General features: G+C 37.1%; 1 protein-coding gene across 3 annotated transcripts in view; it reads right to left on the reverse strand.

Annotated features, from left to right (window-relative positions):
- The window catches only part of ABI3BP (ABI family member 3 binding protein), a 142,415-nt gene that overhangs the window by 16,219 nt on the left and 109,525 nt on the right, over positions 1-16,671 (reverse strand). For all 3 annotated transcript variants that reach the window (XM_017830841.1, XM_017830843.1, XM_017830842.1), the window contains 6 exons: positions 16,282-16,377; positions 13,788-13,898; positions 11,006-11,089; positions 9,551-9,619; positions 8,240-8,452; positions 4,191-4,302 (listed from right to left, as the gene is read on the reverse strand). In XM_017830841.1, coding sequence (XP_017686330.1) covers positions 4,191-4,302; positions 8,240-8,452; positions 9,551-9,619; positions 11,006-11,089; positions 13,788-13,898; positions 16,282-16,377 — 685 coding nt within the window. The remainder of the gene's footprint in view (positions 1-4,190; positions 4,303-8,239; positions 8,453-9,550; positions 9,620-11,005; positions 11,090-13,787; positions 13,899-16,281; positions 16,378-16,671) is intronic.

Consider the following 16,671-nt stretch of genomic DNA (forward strand, 5'->3'; position numbering starts at 1 on the left):
CTTGGAAATAATGTAAAGAGTAGCAAAAGCTAATTACAGTACTAAGTCAGAATCAACAGGAGTGTATATGTGATAATTAGATCACAGAAGCAGATCTATAATACAAATGTTTAAGCAGAAGACATTTATAAAACAAGAAAGTTTTCTTCGGACACCAGTTATATCCAATTAACTACACATATATCCTTCTTATACAGATAGTTGTCTAGCTCTTATAGCATAACCACACTACACACTTTGAGAGATTTCAGGTAAAGGTTATAATCAAAATCAAAATTATCTGATGAAATTAAACAGAATTCTAGACTGAACCCAGACAGCAGCTTAGGAAGAGTACCAGTTTCAAGAACTCTGATGAACCAAATAATGGATTTCAAGATTTGAATTTTCCAGGTTACTTAAACTATCAGAAGTCTTCTAGGGTGTGATAGTGAAATCCTATGATCACCATATTTGGCAATTTTGTAGCTGAAAAAGAGGACAACATATTCATCCTATAAGGAAAAATCCTCTAAATTAATGTAGTGTTGTCAACTGTCAGACATGCCTTACTGTGGGAAAATGGCATGGATATGATATGCCTTTCCTTGGGCAAAAAACATATGGATCTCAGGGCTCCAACAAAATCACATTGTACAGGAGCTTTTAAAACCTTTCTTTTTGAAGAAATCAGTCAATTGCATTGGAAAGCAGCAGACTGTGCCCCACATTTATTTAAAGGTATATGTCCTCACAGAAAGCTTTTCGGATCACTATTTCACTTTCATTTCAGAGTATCAATGTCTTGCAGTCCAGTCACTGAGAACACATAAAGCTGGCATATATAAGACAGAAAGATGACAAACTGCCATAATATATGCAATTTTATTTGTTTAAAAGTAACCTTCAGAAGTTGTTGTATGTCTATGAAAGTCCATTTTCATTTCCATATTACTGTTGTATGAGTCTGTAAAAACTAAATACTTGATAAAAAAGTCAGAACTCCTTTTTCAGCCAGTGCATTTTTTCTGGATCTAGTCATTTTTCAGACAGCTAAATGAACACACAGAATACTACATGGTAATCCTCATCCCATTTAACTTCTATGTTTGGACTTACTGACAGCTGCAGTCACACATGCAATTTTGATGAGAGACTGTAAGAGTCTCTCGCTGTTGCCTCCCTAACACCGTCCAAATTCCTGAAATATTCAAAGTCTGGCCATTAGCTCCTAATCTTTAAAAGCTGCCTTGTCAAAAGGCCAGCTCCAACGAAGAAGGGTGTCTGTCTTACTGCAGAGCTTCCCAGAGGTGTAGCAGAATGACTTATTTGAATGAAGAATGCAGAAGAGAAAAGCAAACAAACAGCATGACCTGGCAGGCTCAGATGCATCCATTTTTTCACTGCTGCTTGTTCTGCCTCCTTCACATTGAAAAGTTGTCTTGCTTCCCTCCTGCTGGATGTGGGCAATTAACTCTTTAGCTTCTGGTCCAGACGCTAACATATCCTACCTGATTTACCTGAACAGGATGATAGACCTTGGCCACTGTGACTGCAGACTTTTGTCATGTATGGCTCTTCAAGAATGTACGTCTGCAGAATGACAGGCTTGAACAGACTTGCTGCTATAGAGTCTTTCTGGTTTAAATCTACCCACAAAGACTGAAATACTACGTTCACAAACATTTTTATTCCTCTTTAGGAACTCTTCCTTTAGGTCTGTCTGGTTTAGATCTGTCCTGAAATGTCTTCAGCTCTGAAAACACTGGACCTTCAGAGCAGCATAGAGGATTTACACAGCCTCACTGATGGCTTCAGAAAAGCTGGAAAAAACAGCTCTCAAATTCAGCTTGTCAGTTTCTCCAAAGTGTTTTAAGGCCAAGAGGTTCTTCCCCAGTTAATCCAGTTTTCTACTGAGCATCTCTCTTTCCATATCCTTGCTGCCGGTGTTCTAAATTTTGATCACTTGCGAGAGGGATTTCTATTTCTCTTCCAAGTTTCTTTTCCAGCTCCACCTCTTATACAGCTCTTTCCTTTAAGGCTAGTTATGGAAAAGTCTACTTCCCAGTCTTAATGTATTACTTAATGAATTTGTAGACATTTCAAGGACTCTGATAATTAATTTATTGAGCTGTGTTTATTTGTCTTTCTTCCTCCTCTTTTCGGTTTTGCCTACAGGTCCATTTTCTTCATCTAGTGAGCAGTCATATCCTGATAGACAGGAGACATATGACATTTCTTGCAGAACTGATGCTATCTATGTGATGCCAGCTGTCTTAAGCACTTTCTTATTTTCCCTGAATTTAGTGTGCCAGTGAGCCTGAATTCAAATGGTAACAGCAACTCTTTGTGCTTCTGCCAAAGCTCTCAAGGTGTCCTCAGGATTAGGAAATATGCATTTTGCTTGGAATGGGAGTTTAATTGAACAGAGCCACTCTGAGGATTTTATATCCTTAAATCCAGTGAGATTTGAGGGACACACATCACTGCGATTTATATCAAAGGTTTTCAGTTCTAGGCAATGGCCTCCTGAATCCAGAAGGACTTTCACTGTCTGGCCCTTTTGGAGGTTGGGGTTGGGGAATAATAGCCACTCCCTCTTCAGGAAAAGTTATTCCTTTATATCTTAAGTCAGCCTCCATCAGTCATTACTGATTTCCTATCTATCTCCTTGTAACAAAACCCACACTTCAAAAGACAGCTGTACTCCATGGTCTTTGGTCTGCTATTGCTTACCAAAACCTGAAAATCTTCTCTCAGGATTGACAGAATCATAAATAATTAAAACCATCTTATCTGCCTCTGCATAGCTCCTGCCTTTCTTGTGACCTTTCCACTGGATCTGCCTGCCTCCATCTTGCTTCCTTTCTGAACAAAGAGCAGTCTAAAAAGCTTTTCTCTTACGGCCACCTGGACATTGCTCTCAGCTTTTCTTTTCTTCCATGTCTTTTCTACACTTAACCAAATTCATCCCACCTCTGCCACCATATGTGACACAAAGAGTTTGAGTGTGAAATGAAAGAGAATCTGCTTAATAACGTAGAGCTCTTTTCAAAGATGCAACTGTATTATTTCAAAGCAGAACTGAAATGAAAACACAAGCAGCACAGGCAGCACCTACTGCCTTTCTTAGTCACTACTCCAGAAATACATTGTTTTACTCGAGAAAACCAATGCTTGGTGCCCAAGCCATATACTGGTAACATATCCTAGTTGCCTCTTAACAAGACAGAACATCACTGCAGTTCACTCTTTCCACAAGCCACACGCCTTTAAGAAATAACAGAGACATTCCTGAAGCAAAACACAGCAATTCAGGCCCATCTTATGAGCCCATCTTTTGGACTCTGTCAAAGAAGCTCTTTCGGGGTGTCACAATTTCCCTTAACCTTTTATTTTTCCAATTCTCTTCTGTTCCCCTCTACTTTCTGAATTAGTTCCTCATTCCTTCTCCTAGGAGCTGCTGGTCACAAATACATGAGCTAAGAACCAACACCCCAGATTACACCACACATTGCCTAAAAATAAAGGTTCAACATGGGTTCTACGCAGAATTTTGTGCTGTGTTACCAATTTATGGATAATAATAGAAAAAGGCAGTTTATTTGAAACAGAAACATCCAGTTACTGAAGCCAAACAAATAGTCTTACAGGAAAAACCCCAACGTGTCACTCATTAACTTTCTGACGCAATCAATAAGGGATGCAACAAAAGACAAGTGGTTTTCTTCCCTGTTTTGAATTTCACCACAAAAAGAAGATTATTTTTTAACGAGATATGGTATTTGGAGAATGATAATACTTAATTTGACTAGTTGCTTGAGAGGCATGCAATCAGCTGGAATTCACTGACCCATTTTAAATTTGCCAGCTGCTTTGAAACACTATAAGAAAACAACATATGAAGGACACATGTATTTTTCACTCCAAGGTAATTTCCTTACACTTGACTGTTAGTCTTTCTGCTGCCACAAGTCACTTCAACAGTTTGTCCAGACTATAAATACTCTTGGAAATTTCCTAAAGATTCCTCTTATCTGTCTTATCTGTTAACTTAAAAGAAAGTAAAATCAAACCGTACATTTTTTTTCTATCAGAACAGCAGTAAAACCAATCGGGTCTTATGTACATACATATTTTCATTTGAAGTGGCAGACAGCTGACAGCCTAAATTAGTTTCATTGACTTAGAAAATTATATTATTTAATTACCTTGTGTCAGGTTTTAGGTTTTCCACAGTAGAATGGGTTTGATTTGTAGTGATAATTGATTTCTCCTTTTCACCATCACTTCCTCCATTTTCAGTTGACACAACCTCATACTCTGGAAAATTACAGTAAAGAAAAATTTGTTTAAGTAACATCTCTTACTTGAGCTTCTTCACTGCTCTCTCTTTTATCATCTGATTTCCACTCTTGCTGCCTAATAGTCTGTAAGGACAACTTGTGTGTACCTGTCTGGACATTAATATGCTAAAATGATTAAGACAGATCTAGTTCCAGATTGCTGTATGCCTCTCATCCTTTCTCATAGTTCAGTTATGGGACACAGGATACTCAGCATCTCATCTTTGCCCAATGGTACACTCATGATGAAATTTGAAACACAAGTACAAGAATTCTGTAGTTTGAACGAAACTGTGTCAAAGTTGAAAGGGTAGTTTCTAAATTCTTAAACCTTGATTAACTTAAAATAAGACCTATCTTTTTAAGATTTACAAAGGAAACTGCCCAACTAACTTGGATTTGTGCACTTAGGGAATCTGCTAGTTTAGAATGAAATCATTTTGCATAAATTTATTTCTGTATTTAGATGATTTTTAGAGTATCACTACTTTCTTTTCATCTCACTCAGATGTATCATCAAGCACAAACCATTCTCTGAGCACGGAATTAACAATAGATGTTTGGGAAGAAGATACTTTTTCAATCCTAGCCCAGTCCAAGACATAGTTTGTCTCTAGCAAAAAACTGTCCCAACTTATAACAACCTCTTCTAAGAAAAACATTAAGTATAATGTTATTTTCCTCTCTTTGCAAAGAAATTCCCAACCTCATCAGCCCCTTCCTTTTCCCTTCCTTAAACCTCTCTGTGATATCACATGCAGCTTTGCTACTGCTAAGCTACTAAAGGAGGATGTTTACAAAGAACATTTGCAATGAGCATTTAGATCTACAGAACAACGAATAAAGTAGGTCCTATACTGTGAGAACAGAGGCCACCTATCAACAGCTACAGAACCTCTAGAAAACTACATCCTTTCTGTTTTTTTCCTAATGGTTCTATTAATGTTCTTGTTTTTAACTAAATGCTAGCAAGATGTATGGCTTTTTTTTTTTTAACTAAATCTTTTAGTAATGAAAGGAGACCCATTTATTGTCAACACAGAAAGACAAAACACCTGCAGTAGGATTCAGTTTTTAAAAGGAAAGGCTGTCCTAATTGCTGCTGGACTCTCAGATCCTCACTCGTAATAAATGTAGAAGATGAATGAGTGTGGTGGGTTGGCTTTTGGATTTTTTAGGCCTTCCTTAGCAACGGGAGTCAGAAATCTAAGGAAGTATTCCACATCATCCTTTAGCTTAACACAGCATATAAATAAGGTGGAGATAAGAGAGCTCGTGCTCTTCTCTCTTCTGGTGGCTGAAGGCGCCAGGTCTCTCTGCAGATGGTCTTTGCCTGTATGGGCCAAGGCCTGCCTGCTCCGACCTGCCGTTATCTCCGGTCCCTTCGGGAGGTGTGGGGAGTTGGCTGGTGCTTCGCACGGTTCTGCTGTCTCCTTCAGGGAAGTATTTAATCCGTTTTTTTAATTTGTTTGTTCGCTAGCCCTCTATTAGCGGTGTAGATTTGGAGGGTATTTGTTTTTAGGTTTTTTTATCCCTGTTTCCCCCTCCTTTTTTCTTTTTTTCCCCCTCGGGAGTTCCCTATTGTGTGGATAATATATTCGAATTATATATATAATTGTGAATATATGTAAATATATATTTTTGATATAATCCCGTTTTCGCTCAGACTTCCTTTGGTTTTTCTGTGGTTCGTGGGTTTTTTTCCTCGCTTGAGAGAGTGGGAGGGGGGAGGAGACAGCTTGGACTTGGCAAGAGAGCCAGGCCAAACTTACACACACACAATTAGGATACACAAATTGACCCAATTTTGAACTCAGTTGTGCAACTGTGGTTTCCTATGCATTCTTTTATGCAAAAATGAGCTATCGAACCCACTGCAGAAAATTACAATTAAGTGGAATTACAAAGCAGCTCTAAAAAATTATGTTCTAAAATTGCAAGCTTCTAAACCCCAACAATTCAATCTAAGCAATTATATACGTGTATGTATATGTGGATTTTAGGTTTACTGGTATAGTTTCAAAAGGGATCTCCTACACAACATCTTTCTCTCTTTACCTTGCAGTAGATTCAGTTATTTAAAGCATATATAGAGCAACATGCATGTCAGAGTCAGCCTGAAGAAAGAAATTAATGCCAATAAAGAAGATTTAAAAATTTCCATTTTCAGAAGTCCTCTCCCTTCCACCAGTCATCCATGAACAGCAACAAACCAACCTCTACCTTTTAAAATCAAACTTATGGACCTGCAGGAATGGGTGTCTCAGAAAAGATGGGAGAGGGGAAAGTAAGTAGAGGACTTTTACTTTAGGTCATTTGTTCAAGTGTGATCCCAGTGCAATGATATTAGTATTGATGATTAGTATATATTTGTCTAAAACATAACTGTTTCCTTTCTATGTGTTTCCTCTTTGGAAACAAAGACATTTTCCTATCTAGCCACCAAGGGCTAAGTGAACCATGGAGAAAAAAAACCATGCAAAAGCACTTATTTGTCCTGATTAAACCTCATTAGAGAAATTATATTTATTAAGAAGCACGGGAGAGATGGTGGATATCAACTGCCTTAGGTACGCCCAGATAGTGAATGAATAAGTGACTTCTGCCAACCCCAAGTCAGTGTGTGATTTGGACTTTTTTAACTCATTCAAGTTGGAAAACAAAATGCAGTAAAAATGTGTATGAGCTCATACATAAAAAGAACTGCTGAGCACATCCAGTACCTGCTTGTTACTCAGTACACAAGGCAACAAACTGCCCTACATTTCTGTGGCAACACAACAGGAGTAACAGCGAATGAGCAAAATGGTTTTGGTTCCTGACATTTGCAGCTTTTACGAAAACAAGGAGGTGAGATTGATCACTGTTTTGGTTATTATTTGTCAGACCTTTCTGTTACTGAAGCACAGTTTTGTTTTTAGGCATACCCAATGAAACCCCTTGTACACAGCTAAGGTTAAGCAAAGTAACCATTTAAAAAAAAAAGGTGCAACAAATTATGCTTTCTGTTTTCACAGTTCTATCTGAAACAGTGTATTTCTTAAAAAAAAAAAAAGATGTGATGCCTAAATTAGATGATTGGAAAAACATGTATAAAATACAAAAATAAAAAGAGATGACAGAAAAATTGATTTAAGTCTGTCTGAACAAGTAATGTCACACTGGTGCCAATATGAAGCAATCACTGTTTTCAGAAAATGGGACTCAATGTCTTCTTTTAAATTCAGAAAGTGTCCTTGGATGAGTTCGTTAACTGAGTTATTAACTAACTTCAATGTTTAATTTTTGTAAGTTAGTATTGAATACAGAAGACAGCGGAAAAATTAGGAAGCCCATCTTGCACGTTTACCTGCCTATGTAGTGATTCCTGCATGACTCACATGCATTAATTCTCAATACAAAACCCTTGCCTTAGAAATGAAAAAAACCAGATTCTTTCAGCACAGAGAACTTGTTGACCCTATGGTGGCTACTGCAAGTATTATGCTGACAAATTTCTACTGAATTACTAGATGAATGTAAGGTTTGATTGTGTCTGGCCCACTGTCAAACGACATCTACCAGTCAAGAAAGATGTCTGCATTATGTGTGTGCATCTATATAATAGACTGCTGTTGCACTCTTGGACCTTCTTGACAAGATCTTACCAGATCCTGTACAGGGAGAAGCCAGAAATTAGAAGATATAGAGTCATACTTAAATATATTTTTGTGTCATCCCTGACACTGACACCAATGATCTTGTTCTAATCTAGTAGCATTTTCTTATCCACACTGGAATTCACAGTAGCACAAAATAAAAGCACCGAGGTCCTTCAATCTGCTGAGATTAAAGTATGTTTTTAAATACCAAAAAAGTAAATTAAACTGGAAGTACTATACTATCATACAATGAAGGAAAGAAATCGAACCAACCTGTAACAGTGTCATTGTCTGGTTTTTCCCAGTCCAATATGACAAAGGTTGGACAGCCCTCAACCGTCACCACTGTGAGATTGGTTGGAGGATTTTGTGGAGGACGAGTGGGTTCTTCCTTGCTTCCAGCTTCTTCTTGAGGAAAATGTTCAAGAGAGCTTGTGATAGAGCAAGGCACATCATCGTCTTTCTTCATGTACTTGACATGGGGAGCTAAGAGCAATGGGAAAGACCTGTTACTCAACAGAGTGTTTTTGCAAAATGTCAATGCCATTTCACCTAGTTCACAACATCCATCTCAGGGCGCCAAGTAAAAGTCTGCACAAGTCAAACACAAATGTTTCAGAATAAAACACATACATTCAATTTTAAGCTGCTTTAAAAAAAATTTTATTTATTGCTGTTAGACCCGCAATCACTGCCTTCATCCCCCTCTCATTTGCACCACTGAGGAAATATCACTTTGACAGTATTAGCAGGTGATAGACACTGCTTGAAAGAATTAAAATCACAAAATAGGACAATTAACTATATTTCTTCTATAGTAAAATGACACTGTAATTCCACCTGCAGCTTTTGTGAAGCATGTTAATACAAAAATGTCCCATACACTTTGTTTCACCAGAAGGATTAACAAGTTTACTCCAGTCATTAAACTCGCTTAATGAAACTTGCAGTTTCTAAAGTGACTGTCAAAATCTTAACCATTTTCAGTGGTACAGCACTAAATCTTGGAACAAACTTTCTGAGGCATATGTCTTGTACTCTGCATCAAAATTAGAAAGATTACTGAAGACAAACACTCTCATTCTAAGATTAAAACTTTTGTTGGAGGTAAACAATAAGCTCTCTCAAGAAAGAAAGTGTCTTCAGAAATGTAGTGTCTCTTACCAGAACAAGAAAAAAACCCTGAAAAATATTTTCATACAAAAGTACTTCTTCCTTTTATCTCAACTTGCTGAACTCTCTAGATTATTGCAACAGCAATAACTTGACTACAGGCTGGAAAAGAGGTGAGGGATATATGATGGGTAGATATCCTGTATGGCAAGGTGCACTGGTATTGGGACAATACCTCTCCAAGCACATGTGCAAGCCCACATGAAGAGCCACAGCATGTTTGTGAACAAAACTGTAAAATAGGAGGTGGTAGCAGGGTTTGTGCTAAAGCTCTTTCATCTGCCACTGAAGCGACACAGAATCAAATAAAATTTTGGCCTTTGAATAACCAAATAAAATAATTTTGATGCAAGATAGGTCAGTCTTCATATATTCCCCCAAATGAAAATACCACAGCTATTAATATCCTACCTTGGTACCTTGGTTTGCCTGAAGAATCTGTTTCTGATGTAGGACTTGAGCTGAAGACAGTTGCATCCACTGTGGGAAACACAGTTATAATTTGCAAATAATCCAAAGTTTTGGTGTTAGAACTGCAGCATTTCACAGTTCCTTTGGCATTTTAAATCCTGATAAAGGTCTTCCATGGCAGACCTTTGCTGCCAGATCTGTTGTTTCATTTTAGTGACTCCATTTTAGCTGTGGTGCTAAGTAAATCTCGTACTTACCTGCTACTATAAACATAGCCATAATCAAAATGACAGACTTCGTGACTGCTGCTGGATTCAGTTCATGCAGCATATGTAAAATGTTTTTTAGACCTTTTAAAAGTATTTTTTTGCACTGTACTTGCTGTTTAGCTTGGAGCTTGTTTCATGTTCCTAGAACGTATAGCACTATTACATTGGCACATTAACTTCTCTAAAAATAATAACAAGGGAATCACAAATTCTGTCTCCAGAGTGTACAACTTCCACAAAATTTGAAGGAAGTTGAAGGCAAATGCACTGGTGAATAAAAATGCGCTAAAGCAGTCAGGATTCATGACACCAGTGTTGTATTAATTAGCCATTACACTGAACAGAATCTTCTTTTAGATGCAAATACTATAATGGACCTCAACAAACAAAGCACGATACATTCACAATGAGCATTTATAAATAAGTCAGTCTAGCATCCAACTCGCTTTACTGAGCACTAAGGGTCACAGTGAGTTCATGATCATTTAAAGGAGACAAGAATTTCAGTATTACAATACATCCAGGAAAATTAGAAACAGCATAATTTATGGCAATACACTTAGAGCTGCATATCTGGGCTCAAAAATTCTAAGCGCACCCTCCAAATGCATTACTGGATGCCACTTCGAAGGGGCTTAGGTTTGGACTTGTAATCAACTCCCAATTTTATAAAGGGCAAATTACCAATTAACCACTATGTGTGCTCTATTACCTTTTTCCCCATTTAAATGGTGGCAGCTTAATCAGATACCTAGAAGGATGTCACATCCATGATGAGCACAAATCAGTCACTGTCAAATAATAGTTTGAATTTATGTCCTGTGCAAAAAGAAATTTGCAGGAAAAGAAGGTTCCTTATCTACTCCCTGCACAGACCTAAATTGCCACTGAAGTGTATTGAAAAACCTACTAAGCATGTATGGATTTATAGGAAATGGAAGGGCTGTCATATTCTCAGTTATCAAGATATGTATCAGAAGACAGCTAGATTAGCTCAGTCAAATTAAAAAAGTTGCTAAGTGGCATAAAAGAAATCAGAATCACCCCAAACTGAATGCTTCTTGTATTAAATACCTAATGCATCAATATAATTTAAGGAAGGGAAGCAAAAGAAAATAGAAACCTTAATGTTAATTAAAAAAAAAAAAAGAAAAAAAGAAACCAGAACTGTTTGTAATATGCTTACCATAATACTCTGGAGTTGCAAAAGCTGTTGGTGTCCTATATGACGTTCCTGTCCTCACAGGCAGTGTTGGTCCAGCAGGCTTAGCTATAGTGACAGATGGAGGGACTTGTTGCAACAAGGTGTTCAATATTTAAAAGAGAGAAACAGCTTTATGGTTTTCTAGGGGAACTCAGATTTGTGACAAGTGCTTTGTGCAACAAGTACTTTCATTGAAACCATGGTAATCCCTCAAAATTTATACAACAGCTTTCAGCTGGATTTAGGAAAGTTCTGAATTGTGCTTATTGCAGATATAACCTAATCCTGAAACCAAGTAAGAAAATTCTTCGCTACTTTGAGATTGTTTTAGAGGACTTCAGTCAGCTAGAATATTACCTGGTTTAATGCACAGAACAATTGTACATGGACTGGTAAAAGGATGCAAAGTGACCATCGCTGACATTTCTCTTTCTTAAGTAAAAGAGCACGTTTCTTCATGACTTGTAAGACACAACAGCTGAAGTCAGCAACTGAAACTTGGATTCTTCCCTCAAATATGGGTAAGATCCTTTCATTTCTACTCTCAATACAGTACATAAATTAGCAAGGCTGGAGCTGGAACATGAATAACAATAAACACCAAGTCCTTAACCGTGGTCTGTATTAAGAATTTAACCACCAAACAGTCCTGGAGCTTCCACTAAATGAAATTAAGATGCATTTCAAATGAAAGAAAGGAAAATGCAACCAAGTCCAACATTTTCAACATTTATAACACTACATGACCCAAAGGAAAAAGTTTTCTTTCTGAACTCATTTCTGTACTAGGTGTCATAAGTTTAGGCAGAAACTAACTGATAGAAGCAATATTATCTCCCATAACTAAATAGCTCTTTTAGAAAATTTTCTGGATTATGTGACATTACTTTTACTCCTTAGCTGTTACTACCTGATAAAGAAAATAAGTTTCTAAGAGGCAAACAATCCATGGTAAAGGATCTTTCAAAATAGCTGTAAAAGATAAGAGCTAAATTCACAAAACATGCAGATACTCCCAGATAACGGTGACGTGACTGGAAAGCTCAACCTCAAAAAAAGTCAGGAACTATATAATGTGCATATATGACACAGAAGACCATGGTGACTGAAGGCAGAACTCTTCTTTAAACTCTGGTGAACGAAGTTTAAAATAACAAAAATCTCTACTTTCCACTAATTTCCTTAATAAAGTTGACTTTGAAAGATTGTCGCTGGAGTCCAGCTTCACAAAGGTTTTGAAACTGTCTTGTTTCCTTTTTTTTCCATTCAGGAGACTTTTAAGGTTTGCACAGAAACCTTTCCATAATATTCATCCACCAGATGAGTTAGAAAGATGCAAGTAAGGAATTAATCACAGTATTAATGAGAAAGAGGACAGAATTCCGACAGGGAAAATCCAAGAAGAACATTGAGGCAAATTTTTCCTGTTAGAACAGTGGAACTGTCTCTCCAGGGAAGCAGAAGAAACTGAATTATAATGTTTAAAACTAAGCTGGATAAAACACTAGGAAACACAGAAGAAGGAAAATCGGCTACTAGCCCCACAAGGAAGAACCAGTTCATCTAACCAATTTATTCCATCTTGAAAGCCGAGGAAGGTATGGTAACTGCTGACTACCACATAGCCTGGCCTCAGTGTATGGAAAAAGGGTGAAATTTTATATCACTGGTAAATTAATTAGACACTTAGTGGAGAAAATTAGTATAGACCCCCGCTACAAGCAAAAGAAAATATATCAGGTCAACATATTTTATGCTGCAGCTCAAGACTGACAATGTCTTATGTTTTGTTGTAGCTATTACTAAAGAAACACCACCAGATCAAGTGCAAGTGTAGACACAACGTTTCAATCTTAGTTCTGCCGTTAGCTTGGAGGTTCTTGTCACTCATCTGCTGCACAAAATACTAAAGAATTATATAGGTCTTTAGTGCCTTAATAGCACGCAAAGTCCCAAATGAAATAAACCAAAGACAACAGTAAATACAGTACAGTCAAGACCTTTGTATTTCCAGGGAATGACAGAGACCAATATGAAAAGCAAAGCACTTGTCATGAGGCTAAGCATAAAGAGATTACAGTTTCTGACTACCTGGAAAAAAGTTAGCCTAAGGATTCTTATATAGAATCCACAGAAAAACATATATGTGGATATTGAATACCAGTTTCAGGATAAAATTAAAATAAAATAGGAAATATGAAAGTTTCTGTGTGCTCTTAAATGGGTACTGAGAAGGTGGAATACTTTAGCACAATAATCAAGTTAAACTCTGTGCACATGAAATAACTCAGCTCACTCTACCTCCCAGTACAGTCAGTTCTCTGGGTGACTATTAGCTCATTATTTGCAGTGGTTAATGGATATGCAATATATATGTGACAGAATTTCTTAACAAATAACCAGTTGGGTGTATACATTGAAGTATAATATTCAATATCTCCCATCCAACATGCACATTAAGTAGCTACAAATGCTATTAGTAGACATGAAATACTCATAAGGTTGATCTTCTTAAAGGATAACTTGGAGTGTGATATTTGGCTTTCAGCTCCCTTATTAGGGATGATTTTGACATAAGCAGGTTAGGAAAAAAACCCCCAAAATAGAGTTCATGTCAGAAGACAAAAGGCCTATGTGTTCCAAAATACTAGTTTCTGTAGCTCTCACAGATTAAAGAAATCTATCCTATAAAATTCTCCTGTACCTTAATAGTCAGTATTATCTCACATGCAATAACATATTTATGTTGAAAAGGCTGAGATACCTGGAATCCCGGGTTTACCAGTCACGGTGTTTGGAGGCAGAGGTTTTCTTCTCATCTGTGTAGGCTTGGCAGGAGGTATAGGAGGGCGCTGAGGTCCAGGTGATGTAGTTACTGAATGACATTACAAGACAGTGTTATTAATTATTCAACCTCAATTTCCATAAAATTAGAAACCCATTACAAGTTATATTCTGACTTCTCAAACAATGTTTCATTTCTTATTTAGTATCAAAAGTGGAGAGATGAGGTTAGGAGCTGAAGTGAATTCTATTTTCAGTCTTAAATTCTTTGAGAAGTGTGTGCCATGAAGTTTTTACCCAAGCTTACTCTGAAAATATGTAGCTCCTCTGGGATTTTTTACAAGCGTTTCAGTGATTCACTTTCTGTGTAGTTACTTGTTTCTGTCAACAGTAATTTTTTGGCATCCAAAAGGATATGTTTTCACACAATAAACACCACCTCAGCGTACTAGGAAACATCTTCAGTATCCTACTCACAAAATTTGTGATCTCTTGTACTTTCTAATTGATAGAACTAGTCACCCTCAGCTTGAAGCAAAAGATGTAATGAAAGGGAAATTATCATTAGGAAAACTTTATTCTATGCTGTTCAAGTGAAAAATGAAAAAAGTCACTGTCCCTTCATGTACAGACATGTCTAAAGACAGTTATGTGGTAGAAATTTCTGAAGCTCCCAACTTGGTCATTTCAATGTGCAGTTCTAGCCAGTATCTATTAATTTTATCTGGTAAGGTCCTTTGACAGTGAGGTCTAAAAAGAGAGCCTTTAGTTCATAATGACAAATCATTTTACTGTATTTTCCAGCCAATTATGAGGGGTTTTATTATGCAAAGGAAAGGCAAAGGAAAAGATTTTTCTTCCACTCTTCACCTTTGCCCTTCTTTCCTTAAGAAAAAACAGGAGATATGAGCAGCACATTTATGTAACAAAAGACTTGTTGTACCTAAGAGGGGAAAACCCTCAAGAGTAATAAAATTCTTATAATGCTGCCAATGTCAACAAATACACAAGTTGCCTGATACTGAATTACTGGCTACACAGAGTGCCTCAGGCCCTATGTATCAGACCTTAGTTTACCCTATAAATAGAGTGACTGCGGGAGAGAAGGGAGCAGATCCAAAGACTCATTTGGGAGGACATTTTCAGAAATATTACAATACGCAAACAGGAATATCTCCATCTTTCTCTGTCCCCTTTTCCTTTTGGACTGTTGCAGCCACTTATAGAACACTTTTTTTTCGTAGTCCCTCAGATCAAGACAGAAAATAGTGCTTTTTCTAATTCAGGAAGACGTAATGGTTTTGAAAATAGCATTTATAGGTTTCACATTCGCTCTTAATCCCCAAATGGATATGAAAAAGTTATGCCTAAAGAACTGAAAAGAGATAAATTTTTACATATATAAGTCATCATACCCTAGATACTACTACATGATAGTATTCATCATTACTTTTTCCCCAGCCCGTATTTAGGGAATAGGATTGTCTGTGTTATTTATGGGGTAAGAATGTGCAAGTATTGACTTGCCAAGTGGTTTCTATCGTATTTTCTGAGCAATACAACCACAACAGTCACATGCAAGCCAAAACAACACATTTGGTGTATGTGTCACAGTTGAATCTATTATATTGCACTCTGGAAAAACAATAATCCCTACTACTACTTCCCACAATGACTTGGGTGACGGTCTATGACGCTACCAAATCTAATCACCAATATATGGAGACTGAGCTTGTAAACTAGGGTGCGCAGTAGAATGTAGGGATTTTCTGATAGTGTAGATTCTTGCAAGGACAAAAGCATGGTGAACTGTTAGGATTTAATTAATCTCGGGGCTTCTTTAGGGACTGGGAATCTATTTCCTTGACTCAGTCACTCTTGATGAAGGAGGAGGGTGTGCAGCTTCTTGGGAGAGACTTTGTCTTTACTGTTGACATAGACGATGGGATTGAGTGAACCCTCAGCCATTCTGTGGCTGACACAAAGCTGGTGGTGCAGTTTACACACCAGAGGGAAGGGTTACCATCCAGAGGGACCCGGACAGGCTGGAGTAGTGGGCCAATGCAAACCTCATAAAGTTCTAATTTTCCTCACAATACTAATAGTCAGCACAACTTTCTCATAAATAGGAGTACAATTTGGTTATGCATTTACTTTATTCTCCTTTGCTATGTGGAAACTGTTAGTACGGAAAAAATCAGTATTTACAGTATTGTGGCTGTTTGATCAGAAGGATGTGATCACGATGATAATTTTTAGCATATATCATATGTTAGAGAATAAATAGTGACCACAAAATATTCTTATTTTATCACTTCTAGTAATGTCCTGAAGCCATGAGAAAGTGTATTGATAAGGGTGGTTAAGAATTATTTTTTCTTCTTAGTGGAGATGCTTTTTGTGTAGAAAAGGCAGTGTTTTTGTTTTTCGTAACACTTACAGTTTCCTATATTTTCTACTTTTATTAACTTTACCAGAAAGAGGTTTTTTCCAGGTATCAATATATTCCCAAGGTTTTTTTACATCCACAGCAACTTGCTCGGTAATATCCTCAGGTATATACATATCACCTGTGAAACAAAGGAAATGGAATAAGTCTCTACAGTGCAGCACCAAGTCATGGAATACTTGTATATTGTATATATTCAAACTCTAGTTAACATTAAGTGCATAACCAGCATGTATGGCCCACCTATATTTTTAGTGGTAACTGAGTGAAATCCATTATTTTCTTATTCAAGTAAATAGGAAGCGATCTGTTTCTAGAAAGTCTGCAATTTAAAAAAGTGTATTTGGAAAGAGAGAATTAATAAGATGGAGAGGTAACAGATCAGTTAAACCAAGATGATACGTGGAAAGATGTG

The sequence above is a fragment of the Lepidothrix coronata genome, unplaced genomic scaffold (assembly GCF_001604755.1).
Source record: "Lepidothrix coronata isolate B3197 unplaced genomic scaffold, Lepidothrix_coronata-1.0 Scaffold184, whole genome shotgun sequence".
Classification (NCBI taxonomy): Eukaryota; Metazoa; Chordata; class Aves; order Passeriformes; family Pipridae; genus Lepidothrix; species Lepidothrix coronata.